General features: G+C 47.5%; 1 protein-coding gene across 7 annotated transcripts in view; it reads right to left on the minus strand.

Annotated features, from left to right (window-relative positions):
• The window catches only part of AFAP1L2 (actin filament associated protein 1 like 2), a 54,297-nt gene that overhangs the window by 8,932 nt on the left and 30,915 nt on the right, over positions 1-14,450 (minus strand). The window contains exons 2-9 of one of the 7 annotated variants that reach the window (XM_015867351.2): positions 13,107-13,235; positions 12,503-12,580; positions 9,181-9,272; positions 6,603-6,716; positions 5,555-5,645; positions 2,719-2,802; positions 898-1,100; positions 100-279 (exon numbers count right to left, since the gene is read on the minus strand). In XM_015867351.2, the coding sequence (XP_015722837.1) occupies positions 100-279; positions 898-1,100; positions 2,719-2,802; positions 5,555-5,645; positions 6,603-6,716; positions 9,181-9,272; positions 12,503-12,580; positions 13,107-13,235 (971 nt within the window). Of the gene's footprint in view, positions 1-99; positions 280-897; positions 1,104-2,718; positions 2,803-5,554; positions 5,646-6,602; positions 6,717-9,180; positions 9,273-12,502; positions 12,581-13,106; positions 13,236-14,450 lie in introns of all 7 variants that reach the window. The other 6 variants (XM_015867350.2, XM_015867354.2, XM_015867353.2 and 3 more) reach the window with 6 other exon arrangements.

Genomic DNA, 14,450 nt, shown 5'->3' on the forward strand with positions numbered 1-14,450 from the left:
GCAGGTACGACAGACAATACACCCTGAAGGAAACACAGCTCAGGGACCTGCCTTCCCTGGCAGGTGAAGGCCTGGGTAAACCCCAGAGGTGTCACTGACCCTGAGCCATTGCTCTGCCTGATCTTTACTCTGCAGCCCCAGCACGATGACATCGGCATTCATGGGGATGATCTTCAGCTTGTGTTCTTTCTTCCTCACTTGCTTTTCCTTGTGAATGACAGTGCAGCCCAGCAAATTCACGTCCAGCTGAGGGCTGTGGTCTTTGGAGCTCTTGTAGCACTGGGAAAGGAAGATGGAAGCCAGGTAAGAGACAAGAAGAGCCTTGCCTTCTGCTTGTTGGCATGAACTGACCACTGGAAGGCATTCAATGCAACCACATGCATAAAGCGCACCAAAGGTTTAGGTCCTATAAGGACAAGAGATCATTTAGCCATGCAGCCTACACACAGGTCACCCCTACATGTACATGCAGACACATTCCTATGTATACGTATAAAAAGTTTCATATACTACTTACTAGCTGGCCATGTATGGGGTTAGCCAGTGGCTTTAGTATCCCTTCTGCTTAATCATTTGAGAAAGTTTTCCCAAACAGAACTCTAGGTATCTGGGGAGTTTGGGATTCCAACAACCCTTAGATCCCCTCTGCCACCCCATGCTCGTGTCACTTCTGAAAATGGAACAGCATCCTTTCATTCACAGAGTCACAGAATGACCTGGGCTGGAAGGGACCTCAAGGATCATGAAGTTCCAACCCCCCTGCCTGGCATTCACAGTATTGTTTTTTTTTTGAAGTGTTACCTCCAGAGGTGCTTTGTCAGCATGGCCTAAGGCATCATTCCCCTCCCCAGCTCAAACAAACAGGTAGTTTTAGTCAGGCAGTGAGGATTTACCCACCAGCAACCTGGTGTCCTTGATGACACACAGCTGTTTTGCCCACTGTCCCAGCCATTTCTTTCTCCACAGGAATGCACAGATGCGGGCGTCCTTCATCAGCTCAATGGTGGCTTCTGTGGATGGCCACTGATGGGTTGCTGACTTGCCTTTGCTGCTCTCTTCTTCATCATAAGATTCATAGGAGCTGCTAACAGCTTCACCATCTTCTATAACAAAAGCAAAGCTTTAATACATCCCTAAGACAACCCTGGGCCTGTTGCTTGCCTCAGCCACACTCAGACATGCAAAAGCTTCAAGCATAGGAACGTGTTTTTTGAGGATATCCTACCAGAAAAGAATCAATAGGAAAACAACCCTTATAGATTGTTTTTGTTGTTGTTGTTGTTATTGTTGGTTTTTCCTAGACCAATACCAATCTCAGTATTTTAAGGTTGATAGTCTCAGTCAGCAAACACTCAAAAGACACGTCTCAGTTGGCCACAAGTTTGGGAATGTTCCCTTAGATGCTTTCTGACACTTGCTGCTTTTTTTTTCCTGCCAAGATGCTTTCTCTGCTTTCCACTGCAAGCCAAATACAATTTTAAGGCAATAGCAAGCTACAATCATCCCTTGTCCTCTGATTGTCAGAAGTAAAAATGATATTTGCAAAGCCATGCAACAAGCAAGGATCTATTGTATTTGAGATGTCATTCCGCTTTTCCTCATTGGGCTAACAAACCTTCACTCAGCATTGAGGGGACACAGCAAGGGACTCTGAAGTAACACTGCTGCAGCAGCAAGAATGAGTCATAAGTGGCAGCTGTAAACAATAGCAATCACATTTTTCCATATTCATTCTGAAAGTGATTGCTCCTTTATCAGGATGAGCTGAGATTTTCAATGCTCAGCTCTAATGGTAGGTTATAGCAGCTGATGGGAACAGCTGGTCATTGGCACCAGATTCATCAGAAGCAGCAAAAATGGTCCCATTGGCTGCAAGGGAATTTGCAATGCTTTGCTGGTATTTACAGTGCAGCTTTTATTCACAGGACCGGATGCCTATCACTGCTACTTAAGCTCACTCAGCAAGACAGTAAGATTCAGGCACTGTCTGTGTAGTTTTGCAGTTTTACCTATCAAACAGAACCAAGAAATACTATCGTTTCCCTGATCAGAATTGAATGACACCCACCAAATCTTATTATCTACAGAAGGTAACATTGTCAGATTAGTGGGGGTGGAGAAGAAGAAAAGAGATAAAAAGCATTAAGAACTTCAGTGAAGCACATTGCTTAATTTGGGTTTGTTTTTAAAATAGAAGCTGCAGTCCTATGCCCAGTCCCATCCTGCAGCATCCCTTAAGTGATCAGCACAAAGCTGCACCACTTAAGCAAATCTATTAAAAAAACAATGCTGCCTTTCAAACTCTAAATACAGCACCCTGCTGGCTCAGTATCTCCATACCTGCAGCGTATCGGTTCATCTTTTAGGGGAAAATATTAACCTCCAATGCCTTATCCATATTTAGACCGTGTCCACAGGCACTTGGAGCAGAAGTTCACTGTTCCTGGGAAGCCAGGGGAGTTGGGTTCCTCACTAAGGATCATTCCCTGTGTGGCAGTGATGTGGGAATGCCCAGCCATCCCACATGCCAGAGCTTCCTGAGCCAACAGCCCTTCCTGGTGCACAACCAGTGTGGGTAAGTGAGGGGCCAGGTGATTGCCCTCCATGCACGTACTGGGCAGTGTTGGGGGAGCAGATAGTCTTTTTTGCTAAAAATTAGGCTTTTAAAAAAATAAAAACAAAATGGAAAAGTGCTTCAGGTTTGAATGCATGCCGTACCCATTGTTATCGTGGCATAAATAACGCCCTCAGTAACCTGCAACCCTGGCCTGGGTCCAGCCGCAGCAAGCCTACCAAAAAGACCTGCACAGTCAGAAGCAAAGAGAAAGGGAAACAAAGAGAAAAAGCCACAGATAAGCAAATGCAAAGAACAAGGGCATCAGGCTGGCTCGGCCCCACTCCCCCCGCTGCTCAGCGCTGCCCCATCCCCATGTCAGCACAGGGCGCCATGTGTGGCCTTTGGAGAGGTACAGTGGGTCTGGGTTGTGCTCAGCTTCCCCCCCAGAACAAGGGGGTTCTCCTTAAAAAAGGGTCACCATCATCAGAATTAAAATCTGCCAGTGCAGCTGAGCTGCTTCAGCTGGAATCGTGGCTGCTCCCTTGGCAGTCTCGTCACCACTTGCATTTTCACTCCTGTTTCTTATCACAGCCTTCAATTATGCAAATAGAGCAAAAGGAAGGGAACGATAAAGGCTGAACACATCTCAGCCCAGGAGGGAACAGAGCGAAGCTGTACCATGAAAGGCAGCTGTTCCCAGTGGAGAGGTGGGGCTGCTGATGAAAGAGGGCCCCCAGCACCCAGAGGGGTCTCTGCCTGCTTCATTTTAATTCATTCACCCGCAGTTTTTTAGCTGCAGTCCCACCTCTGGGACTGCACAAATCCTGTTATCTCCTGAGCCCATCTGCAGGCTCGCTTTGATGTCCTTTCTTGGCTGCACACTCACTCCTTCTACTAGCAGCCCGATTCTTGTTTAATTTTGCTCACCCATAGCTGGGAGGGATGTAGGTGTCCTCCAGGGCTCAGATCACCTGAGCAGCCCCTGCTCTGCCCTCCCCATCCCAAGCTCACAGGACAGCAGCAAGGCAGGGCTAAGGCTACAGTTTTACCCTGTGGGATTGGAACTCCAGCATCAAGGCAAATCAGGCACCAGCTGCTTGGTAATGTCCTCAAATCCACTGCTGGTGCAGCACTTAGACCCCTGCAGCAGCCCCTGGGGGAACAGCTAAAGCAGGGGGACTGGGCACCAGCACTCACACACTTACTCCTGCTTCTTTCCTTCCTACGGCTGCACAGGTTTGGCCTTTTTAGGAGATCCTCATTTGAAATAGACACTGTAGCAGCCTGAGAACACTGCATCCGATGCTCCTGTTAGCACAGCTCCGTCAGAACCTACAACAACCTAATCAACCTAATTCTGTCAGTGCTCCCACCACCAGGAACTTGGGTTTTTCCTCTTTCTATCACACTTGCAGGACTCTGATCTCCCTGATCCTCAGCCCTCTAAACTGGCTCTGCTGGGAGTATTTGTACCCTTGAGAAGCAACTTACCAAAGGAAGGCAGAAGTTGAAGCTGGGCATGTGTTTATCACTTCTGCCAGCCACTTTCAATGCAACATGAGCTCATGGATAACAAAACCTGGGCTCCCAGTACACAGACCCATCACTGTACTCCAGCTAATCTGGTGCACGCCTTTACATGCCATAGCTCTTAGCACATTATCCTCTTTCTCAACGTGCAGCAGGGAAAAAATTATCCAGATATCTTCCAATGCAGGCAACTGGAAACCCCACCTCTCCACCAAACAGTGTGCTGCACCAGGCCAGGATGAGCCTGGGCCTTTCCTCAGCCAAGCTGGGAATCATCCTCCTCTCCCCCACCACAGTGTAGCTGCAGCCAAAATGGGATAGTTCCTGACAATCAAAATCTCTTTGCATTTCCCCTTTCTGCTCAGCATTGAATCTCCTAAGCCTTGGTGAGAACAGGGTCCCTCCTGAGCTACAGCCCACCTGTGTGCGTGAGGTGCACAGCTGCAGTGAGGGCTGTATGGACAAACCAGGGCAGGGCACCAGAGCTTCACTGCTGGGAGCTTCAGAGCTGGTGTTGTGCACTGGGGCTGCAGAGGATGCTGCTTCTCCCTGCTCAGGCTCAGCAGCCAAAAGCTCAGAGCCAAATCCCAATTTACCCTCAGCTCTCATTTCTCACTGCTCAGATCTGCCCCATACCACGTATGTGAGCAGCCCTTCTCTGCCGCAGTCATGGCTGCTGAGCAGAGTTGCTTCTCCTGCTGTGTGGTGTCATCTCTCTCGTTCAGACTTAAACAAATTATAAAGCAATGACAAGATTAGCTCTGCTATCAGATTTGACGGCAGTGATCTCTCATCAAGGGTAGTCCCACAAAGGAGGCACAAATACAGCATAATGTGAGAATCTGGGAGCTCTGCCTGCAGGCAGCAGCCTCCCAGAAGGTTGACAAGCATTAGTGGGCATTCTGAGGGCACCAGTGGGACTTGAGTATGAGTGAATATGCACCGGGTGAAGCCATGTTGTCCTCTTACGTGATGTGTGTCTTCTAAAACATGTTTACAGATGGTTAAACTACCAAAAGGGACAGAGCTGAATAAATACTCAGTGATAAAACCTGTTACAGCATCTAGCAAATCAACAGCCATTGACCGTAAGCCCCAAAGGGACAACTGGAGCAGCAGGACAGAAATGCAAGCCACTGGAGCTTAACCCCTTTTGAATGGAATCCAGCATTTGCCTACAGCCTATCTTCCAGAAAACCATCCAAAGAGAATCCATAATAACTTTGAGCGTTTCAGTGATGTTGTATTAACCCAGGTACTCTGCACACTACTATTTAAGTATCTGCAAGAAACTTAAAAACTTGGAGTAATTCATCAGACCATGCCATAGCATTAGATCTATCTTTTGTGTGACCAGCATCAGAAAACAATGTCACTCACAAGCTGTAAGAGTTGTATGTTCCTTAGTCTACTCATTCTCACAAGCCTCATGTCCTGCATCTCACACGTGACCCCCCCAAGGCGTACCATTCATAGAGACATCGTATGGCTCAGCCTCTTCATAATACCCCTCTGGGGACTCGATCTTGGGAACCGAAGGCTGCTTTGTTTCGGGAATCTGCAGAGTAAATAAGTAACAGAACATGATTTAAGGTCCATAAAAACAGATGCTTGAGAACAATGGGTTGCCCTTTTTGTAGGACTAAAATACGTTCTAGAGTTGTTATGTAAACAAGCTGAGGTGACAGGGAAGACAAAGTATGGGACTGCTGAGGGTTCCCAGTGCGCAGTTAGAACATAACGGAGTTCTCTGAAATTACCATGTAGTTGTGTCATAAATATTACTTCCTTTAATTTTGCTGAAAGCTCTGGGAGGATCAGCTCAAATGTTTCCCCACCAGCAGCAGTCCCAGCCCTTTGGCCTTACTGCAAGCCAGCACTCCTGCCTGCTGTATGGCCCCTGCCAGACTCTTCATAATGGCACAGCTCACTGCTCTGCTGACCACCCCAACAGGGAACCAGAGGGGCAGCAAAGGGACAACCCTGGCTTTGCCCTGAAAAGCACAGCCTGAGAAGTTGTCGTTGATTTCTCAAAGCCTGACGGACTGCAAACCAACAGCTCTTTGAGGAAATAGCAGGAATCCTTAATTGTGCTCTGAGCAAAAAATGAAGGAAATGGATAAACAACACTGATGGAAAATAAGCCTTTGAAGGGAGTTCAAGTGCTGGAAAATCCCTGTGGTGCTTGCCAAGCCCCTCCCTAAACACAAGCAGGGGCTGGCAGGAAAACCAGCCTTGATCCTTTAGAAATACCAACACATGAGAAGAAAGGGGGAAGCTAACGAGCACATTTTTACTTCTCAAGTAATTCACATGACTGTTGAATGTGAGACAGCAGAGCTGGAGACAGCAGGCAAATGAGCCCACGGCTTATTCTCTCCCTGTAGCACGTGGCATCCCACCTCTCCCATCACAACCCCCCAGCAATGCTCCCACGTTCCCCAGCAGTTTCCCCTCTCCTCGCCCAGGTCAAACCACCCTCGGTCATCTGACAGCAGTATGCTCTGGCTCTCACCACTTCAACTGGCTCCTGATTGGGAACCTGGCAAATCCTGGATAGGATGTTCAGTGCATGCAGGGCTAAAACCCCACTCCTCTCAGCAAGACAGGCAGAAGAGCAGGTCTGTTCCTGCAGATACAACAACACTGAAGGTCACAGACCATGCACATCCTTCATGCTGGACCATATGTTTGCTTGGAGTGGCCTGGAGAACACTATGGCCCAGCTGGGCACCAGCATCACAGCAAGGTCTAAGGCATTATTGTTTCCTTGCACCATCAAATGTAGGTTTAAAGCTGTTCATCCTGCCTTGGATATTTCCACTGGGGGTACTGACTAGAATAGAAAGCTTTGAATGAAAAGATCTTCAGGCCAGCAGCTGCCCACCATAGGGGATGCTTAGGTAGTCAGGTAGCCTGGCCACACTGTGCAAAACCACTGCTCCCACAAGGGCAAGATGTGCATGGTCTTAAAAAAATCCTGTTGTGGGGCAGCCAGATGCTGTGAGCAGACCCTGAGCATCCAGAGCCACGTAGGACACGCTGTCAGAAAACACTTGCCTCCAAGCACTTAGGAACTTGTCCTAACGTGTTAAATTAGAGAAATGAAAACAAACCCAACCACTCCAAAGCTTCACTTAATCCCTTCCCTGGCTGAGAATGTGTCTGCAAGTGCCATATGCAGTGGCCTTGTGTGTGTAGCCAGCTCACATTGTGTTATGTCATAAACAAATGGCCTACAAGAAGAAAGGCTGTGGGTTTTCTGACACCATCCCACGAGTGTCAGGGAAGGGGTGGGGGAAAGGGACTGCTCTGTTTTGCCTCCTACAGACAATGGAAACCAACAGGGACTAGGTGGGACTGCGCCTCAGCTGCCACAGAAGTTATTTTTTCCCCATTTTTCTTTTCCTAAGGTCATGGAGTTGTTTTGTCTCTATCTTAAGTCAAAGAGCTGCTGTGTTATCTAAGCCAATTTGGCCCTCACAGAACTGTGTCTGTTCCATTGTGGCACAATGGAGTGTGCAAATAAATCCATCTTGGGAGTCTGCATCTGTACAGTGTGACTCTCCCAGTAGATGGCTGCAGGAAGCAGCAGAACAAGGAGAGCTGCCAGGGCCACCAGAGGATGGAAGGGTACTGACATCTGAGCCACAGCCTGTGGGAATTACTGCCTATAGGTTGCTCTGGGACAAAACCAAATCAGTAGGAAACAGCTGGGCCACTTTCCCTTGGGCAGCTCACAGACTGTTGTCAGTGAGGGCTGGACAGAGCCCTCTGTGCAGAACCTTATCACCAAATTTCTCCTATGCCCCAAAAGTCAAATCTGAAGCCTCAGCATGGGATGCTTCATCACCACCAAACATAAAACCCCAAACATAAATACATCCAGAGGTCCTCTCCTAACCTCACCCAGGCAGCCACTGTTCACACTCACACCAGGAGTACCAAGCACAGTTCGTTTTGCCACAGTAGCAATTTCCACCTTCTAATTGGGCCCACATTAAGGATTTCCCTAGCCACTTGCCTTGAAATATTTAAGTACCTCTGAGTGCTCAGATACCTTTGCAGCCAACAGCTTCTCAGATGCTCTCAGTAAGGAGGTACTTGATTGCTTATGCGAGTGAGGTTATCTACACTGGCAAGCAGTGAGAGATGGCAGTTCAGGCACAAGTAGTGGGCCTGGGAGCAAAAAAATAACCTTCTGAGTTATCAAGGACTGTTCTTCCTAATTTCCTCATTTAGCTTTCCAATTGCTCTATGAGAAAGATACAACAGATGCTTTAGAGTCATCCAGTAACACCTATTGCACAGCCAGATTTTCAGGGCAGAAGTCAGGAAACAACAGCAGATCAGGTGCACACATCCTAAGGGCTGACTTAGGAACAAAGGTGTTTGAGGAAAGTGCTCTGAGTGTTGGGTCCCTACTAAAGAGCTCTCTGCAGTATGTAACTAGCTATTCTACTGAAGCACACAGCCTGTCCTGGGGAAGGGGCAGGTTCTCTGTGGCCCTCCCCTCACACTGCCCTTGCTAACACCCCCTGCTCTCCTTTCCTTTCACATCCCGAAATCCCAACTGCTGTGATTCCCACGTCAGACCAGCTACAGAACAGCAGCCTCCCCCATGTGTGTCCCTCAAGGACAGCTGGGTTGGCTTTTTGGCACGAGGACAAAATCCCACTGGAATCTGACCATGCTGAACTATACCCTCAGCAGATTTATGGCTGTCCCTACAGAATAATTTAAGGGAACACTGTTTGCAGTTTTTTTGATGCAAGCCCTCAGTAAGCTGGAGCACAGCGCCTTGGTCCTACACCTCTGGGCATTGAAAGCAGTGGGAAAACGGGTTCTGTAAGGCAGTGCAGCCCCATGTTGCCTTCTCCAGCCACCTTCTTTCCAGGCCTGGGGCAGAAAAATCCATATAGTGGGGAGCTCCTAGTTGAATTAACAAAGCTTGACAGGCCTGCTTGTCAGGCCTGTTTGTCTGATGAGCAAACTGCTGGCAGATATAATAAAAGTGACCATGAGGCCTTCAGATGTTGATGTCCCCAGGTGGAGGGCTAGGCAGTGAAAAGCAATGGCTCTGTAACACCTACCTTTGGAGGGGGCAGCTCTGGAAGGCTCTTCTGAGGAGGGGATGAATGTGGTCCCAAGTCTCCATTGGTCAAGGAGTTTTTCCCATCCAGCGCTGCAAGCCAAAAACACAATTATACCAATGAAATCTGGCACTTCCCAGCAAAGCACTGGCTACCCAGGAGGTGTGGGAACAGTACGGTACTATTTAGGTAGGAAGCAGAGGGATAATTAGAGGCAGCACTGAAGAAGTATCCACGTTACTTTAGGCTATGTCCAAGAACGTGGCATGAGGAGACAGAGAAAAGAACCTGATTCTGGTTATTTGGGGGTTGCATTTTTCCTTTTGGAAGGAGAACTGCAAAGTCCAGACCTTCTGGGTTGGGCTGCACAATGCTCCAAAGCCAGCAAGGAACAGTAATTTAACTGCTATTGAATCTACCAGCTGAGGAAGAGATGCTCTTGAAGCAGCAGAGGCCAAACATGTGAAAGTACATATGGCAACAGGACTGCTCCAGCTGATCAGCTTCAACCTCTAGAAAGTCAGATTTTCCAAGCAGCTGAATGCAGAGTGATTCAGTAGCTGGAGGGTATGTCAAAGGCTCAGACAGCTTGTGTGCATTTCTCCTTCTCAGCATGGAGCTCCTGGGTGGCCTCAGGCAAGTCCCCAAATCCCACGACCTCCAAGACAGCAAATACAGTGATGCTCGGGAACAAGTGGGAGACAGGCATCAAACAGCCAAAAAAAATTAAGAATGTTATTCTGCTTTACTCTGTGCAGTGGAGAAGTCCCCTTTTACACAGTATCTCTGCAAATACTTTGGAAGAAACAAGGCTGAGATATTCACATCTTGCAGGTTCAGTTGATTAAACAAGGGAATTAGGTCCAAAATCTGCATTGAGTTGGTGCTCTGGCTCCCTTGATCACCTGCTAAGGCTCCAGCCACACTCCTTGGGCACACACAAGAACCACTAAGGCATGGTGCAATGCCCAGCAGCGGTTAGTACTGTAATAAAAAGATGCTGGCATCAACCTTGCTGCATACTTCTGGGCTTTAAAAATAGAAGTTGGAAACCACATTACTTTCTTCCTCTCTGGGGCTCAGAAGCCACAACAACAGCTCTGCCCTAGGCTGAAGCAAGCTCCCAGCTGGGTGGTGCAAGAGACCAAAGCACATCTCTCAAGGCAGACTGCTCCTTCTGGCATGGGCTGCCTGCTCATCAGCATGAGCTAAATGTACGGAGACTCAGAGGCTGCTAGACACCAATGCACAACACAGGAAGGTCTGCTGGATGTCTCATAAGGTTCTGATGGAGAGATGCACCTACCAAAATGCCCCATGATTACACTGCTAGAGTCATACCATCAGGCTGCTGTTGGAGGTCAATCTTTGTGCCAGTGGAACAAGGAGCTGCTGAGGCCATTGCTACTTTTGGAAACACCAGAAACAAGGAAGGCTGGGATTTCCTAAAGCCTCAATGCACATCTCCCTGGAAGGGAATGATCTCCAGCTTGCACCCTCCTGTGCCAGGCAGACCCTCCCCTACTCAGCTCTGCAGAACAGCATTCACTCCAGCAGTGCTAGCTACTGCCTAACCTTTGCAAGTGGTGCCCATCTGTTCTCGGCTCTCTGGTAAACCTAGAAATCATTCAACTGAACCTCATCATGCCAGGAAAATGCAGTTCCCCTCCATTAGAGGCTATTATCACTTCAGGAAGCATTTCACGCTGTGTTGCTACAGCACGTCCAAGCCCAGCTATGGTGGTGTGAGAAACCTGCAAGGCATGAGAGGTCCCAATGACCTCAGCCACAGAAACATGTTCACTACATCCCATCAAAGGATGTGGATAAATGAGATAGAGGGAGAACTGGGGGATCCGTATCACATCTCCCAGCCCCAGTGGGCACAGCCCTCTCCACCTGCTAACCCCAATCCTGCAAGACCACTGCCCAGACACACACAGACCTTTCCATGCAGTGACAGACACAGGCTCAGGGCTGTATACCATGATGCAGCTATGGCCAAGGTCCCACACATGTCTCACTGACTTCAGCATTTCCAAATAACCCAGAAATTTTACTTGGAATAGGGAGGTTTCTGAAAACAGAGAAAGAGAGAAGCGCCAGATCCCACAGGGAGGGACTGAGTGGGTCGGCTCACAGCCTGGATGGGGAGAAGTCTGAAATAGAAGAAGCGACTCTAAAAATAAGTTGTCTGAAATACATCCCTGAGTTTCAGCATGGTCAATCAGTGCAAGCCGTGCTCTATCCACCCAAACGACAACTTAGATTAGGAGGCGCAACTGTTGTGACTCAGCCACTGAGAGCTACTGGGTAGCTGCAGTCCTGTTACAGAGCATTACAGCATGACCCAGAGGAGCCTGCCTGTAGATCATGCTGGGGCTGCCTGCGTAATGCAGGAGGACATCCTATTCTCAGGGGTATTTGAAGTCAGCCTAAATTCAGCTGCAGGTAGTTTAAAAATGAACAAAAAAAACACCAAAAAACCCAAACAAACAAATCCAATACAAAATGACAAAACCAACCCAAACAACTCTGAAAACACAGAAACAGTGCAACCCTGACTAGTGTAGGATCAGCACATCAACAGCATGAATGCATCTCCTTGTTGGTTTGGACTGGAAACTTTGGGGTTGGGTCTGCTTCTGACTGCATGTGCAATAAGGAGATGCACGTCAGCAATAACTTGCTCTGTGCAGTTATCAAATACTGCATGCATTTGTGATGAACTTCAAAGAGCATAAGTACTTCTAAAGAATTTTGTTATAAATTCAAAACTTGGGAAATCTAAATTGGAAATGAAGCTTGGTTGTAGGTTTGATTTCTTGGCTTGCACACTGCAGATCTCACTCAGCCCCCAGGGTACAATGGCACTCTGCTCGCACAGATGGTGCAGGCTGTGTCTGAGGAGTCACAGACCTGCAAGGTGACAGCTCAGACTCTATGGACTAGTGCAGAACAACACCGAAGGGACAGGCTTTCAGGGTCTCAAAAAGGTGAAGCAACTTCTTCCATGGCCAAAGGAAACATGACAGCTTCCTTAAATATTTCAGGGACTGAAGCTGCAAGCCTTAGAAGGCAACATTTTTATCCCAAAATAATGCTCTCCAAAGTGCTACTTCCAGGAATAACCGCTTTGTGTTGGCAAGGACCACAAGGTCCAAAGGAATGTAATGAAAATGGCAGCCCTTCCACACTGTCAGCTGCTTCAGTTCCCAGAGCCTACAGGGAGGCCTCCACCAGTCTCATAACCCAAAGCTCTGGCCACATGCACCTCCATCATCTTGAGGAATGAGGCAAGCGTCAACCTCCAATTCCTTACCTTTGTCTTGCTTCTCCTGGTCACCCTGCTGTCTGTTGACAGTCACTTTGTTCATGTAAATATATTCTTCATCACCACCTGCACGCAAACAAAGGCAAAAGTGAAGTTTTTATACACCCTGTGTGGAAAAAAACTTAGCACTGGGAAAGCAAAGACAGATGTAAGAAGTGTCTCTGCTAAGTGCACACTGGGGAGAGCGTGTTGGTTGAGACAATGTACAGAAAAAAATCCCAAGCAATAATAAAAAACAGAAAAATTAAATGCTGTGCACTCAGGAAATTCCATAAGTTAAAATTTCTACTTAAACACTAACTTAGCCAAACAGCACATCCTGTGTATCTTACAAAGTGGATTAAATAAACTTAAGGTTTAATAAGGAAAACAGAAAGGATCAGGAATCTTGGGAATCCTCTGCTTGTAAAGCTGGACACATAACTATAGTAATTTTACATAAACAATTAGAGGTCATTGCAAAAATAATTGCCATTTCATTTGCCCCTTTTAATTTTCATGTCTCTCATCCCTGCCAACCTCCAACAAAATGCTGCATTGGGACCCCACAGCCGTTCCCACAAGAGCCCACTGCCCCATGCTCTGTCTGTACCGCTGGACTTGGTGTACACCCGCAGCAGGTCAGAGAGGAAGCTCTTCTTCACAAGAGCAGTGCTGCTCAGGTTCTCCTTGTCCAGTATCCTCAGAAAGTCTTCAAGTTCTGTGAGCAGCTGCTCAAGAGCTATGAAAGCAAAAGAAACAATGGTTGGCAAAGCAGTTCGGTGGCATTTCAATAGAGGACACACATTGATTTGGTGTTTTCCATTTTTCTACATTTTTTTTTCTATGCAGGAATAATTTACATTTACTTTTCCAGCTTGAGCCCTCTCTCTGGTACTAAAAAAGAAAGCTCTGAATTCATTCAGCCTTTTCACAAGCTGCTAAAATCCCAGGTAAATACCTCCTCTTCTTCCTATAGACCTTTTGCTCAAAGGAAGGAAAATCTAGAGGAATTTTGAGCATTAGGGCTGAGACTACATAAAAGCAGCCAGCAGGACCTTGACACCTAAACCTTGGGTCCCTTCAAACACCTATCAGAAGTCACCTGGGTTCTTATCTGTCAATGACCCCACTTTTTGGTTCTGCTTTCCAAGCTCGCTCCTTATTTCTCTGCAATGACTTGACAGCATCCACATGCCATGTTTTCCTTCTGAGGAAGTGTTGCTCAGCTCTGCCACTGACCAATGGGGCTGGCAGGGCTCACACTGACCAGCAGGCGTTTAATCACTTGCTTTTGTTTGCTCTGAAATTTTTCATGGGCTAATTAGCAGCTGTGTCGGGAGCACATTCCACAAAGGAAATAACAGGGTGTTATGTGAGAGAGGAAGCACAGCACACAAATGACAGTGAGTGGGAAAAGCAGGCAAAACCCAAATGATCAGCAGCTCCCCTCAGTGCCTCAATGACACTAAGGACTGTGGGGAAGAAGGGCAGCAGAGTGAGGTTACCACTGCCAGGCTGGGACCCTTTAGCACACCACCAAAGAACAAGTAGATGTGACATCTGGGTGATTTAACTGGAGCAATATGCCTTTGCCTTGACTTACAGCATTTCCATCCTGCTGGGTGCCATGTGAGTCACAGTATGCAACCATGAGCCATAAAAGCACCAGTGTTTCAGCTCTACAGGGCAAAGCATCTGAAGCTTTAAAGTGAACTTAATGATCCTTAGAGGTCCCATCCAACTTGGGAAATTCTATAATCAAGTGCTACCACCTGAGTGTCACAAGGAACACTTGTGCAGGAGAGCCACTACCTTCTCACTTGCCCATCTTTAGCTGCTGACTGCTCCTCTGGTGACAGCTTGATAGAAGATGGAAAAAAAAAAAAGTAAATTGCTGTAAGCTGTTAACTTTTCTGTTGCTAGCTATTAACTCAAAATCATGCTGCTGCTCTCA

The sequence above is a fragment of the Coturnix japonica genome, chromosome 6 (assembly GCF_001577835.2).
Source record: "Coturnix japonica isolate 7356 chromosome 6, Coturnix japonica 2.1, whole genome shotgun sequence".
NCBI classification, from domain to species: Eukaryota; Metazoa; Chordata; class Aves; order Galliformes; family Phasianidae; genus Coturnix; species Coturnix japonica.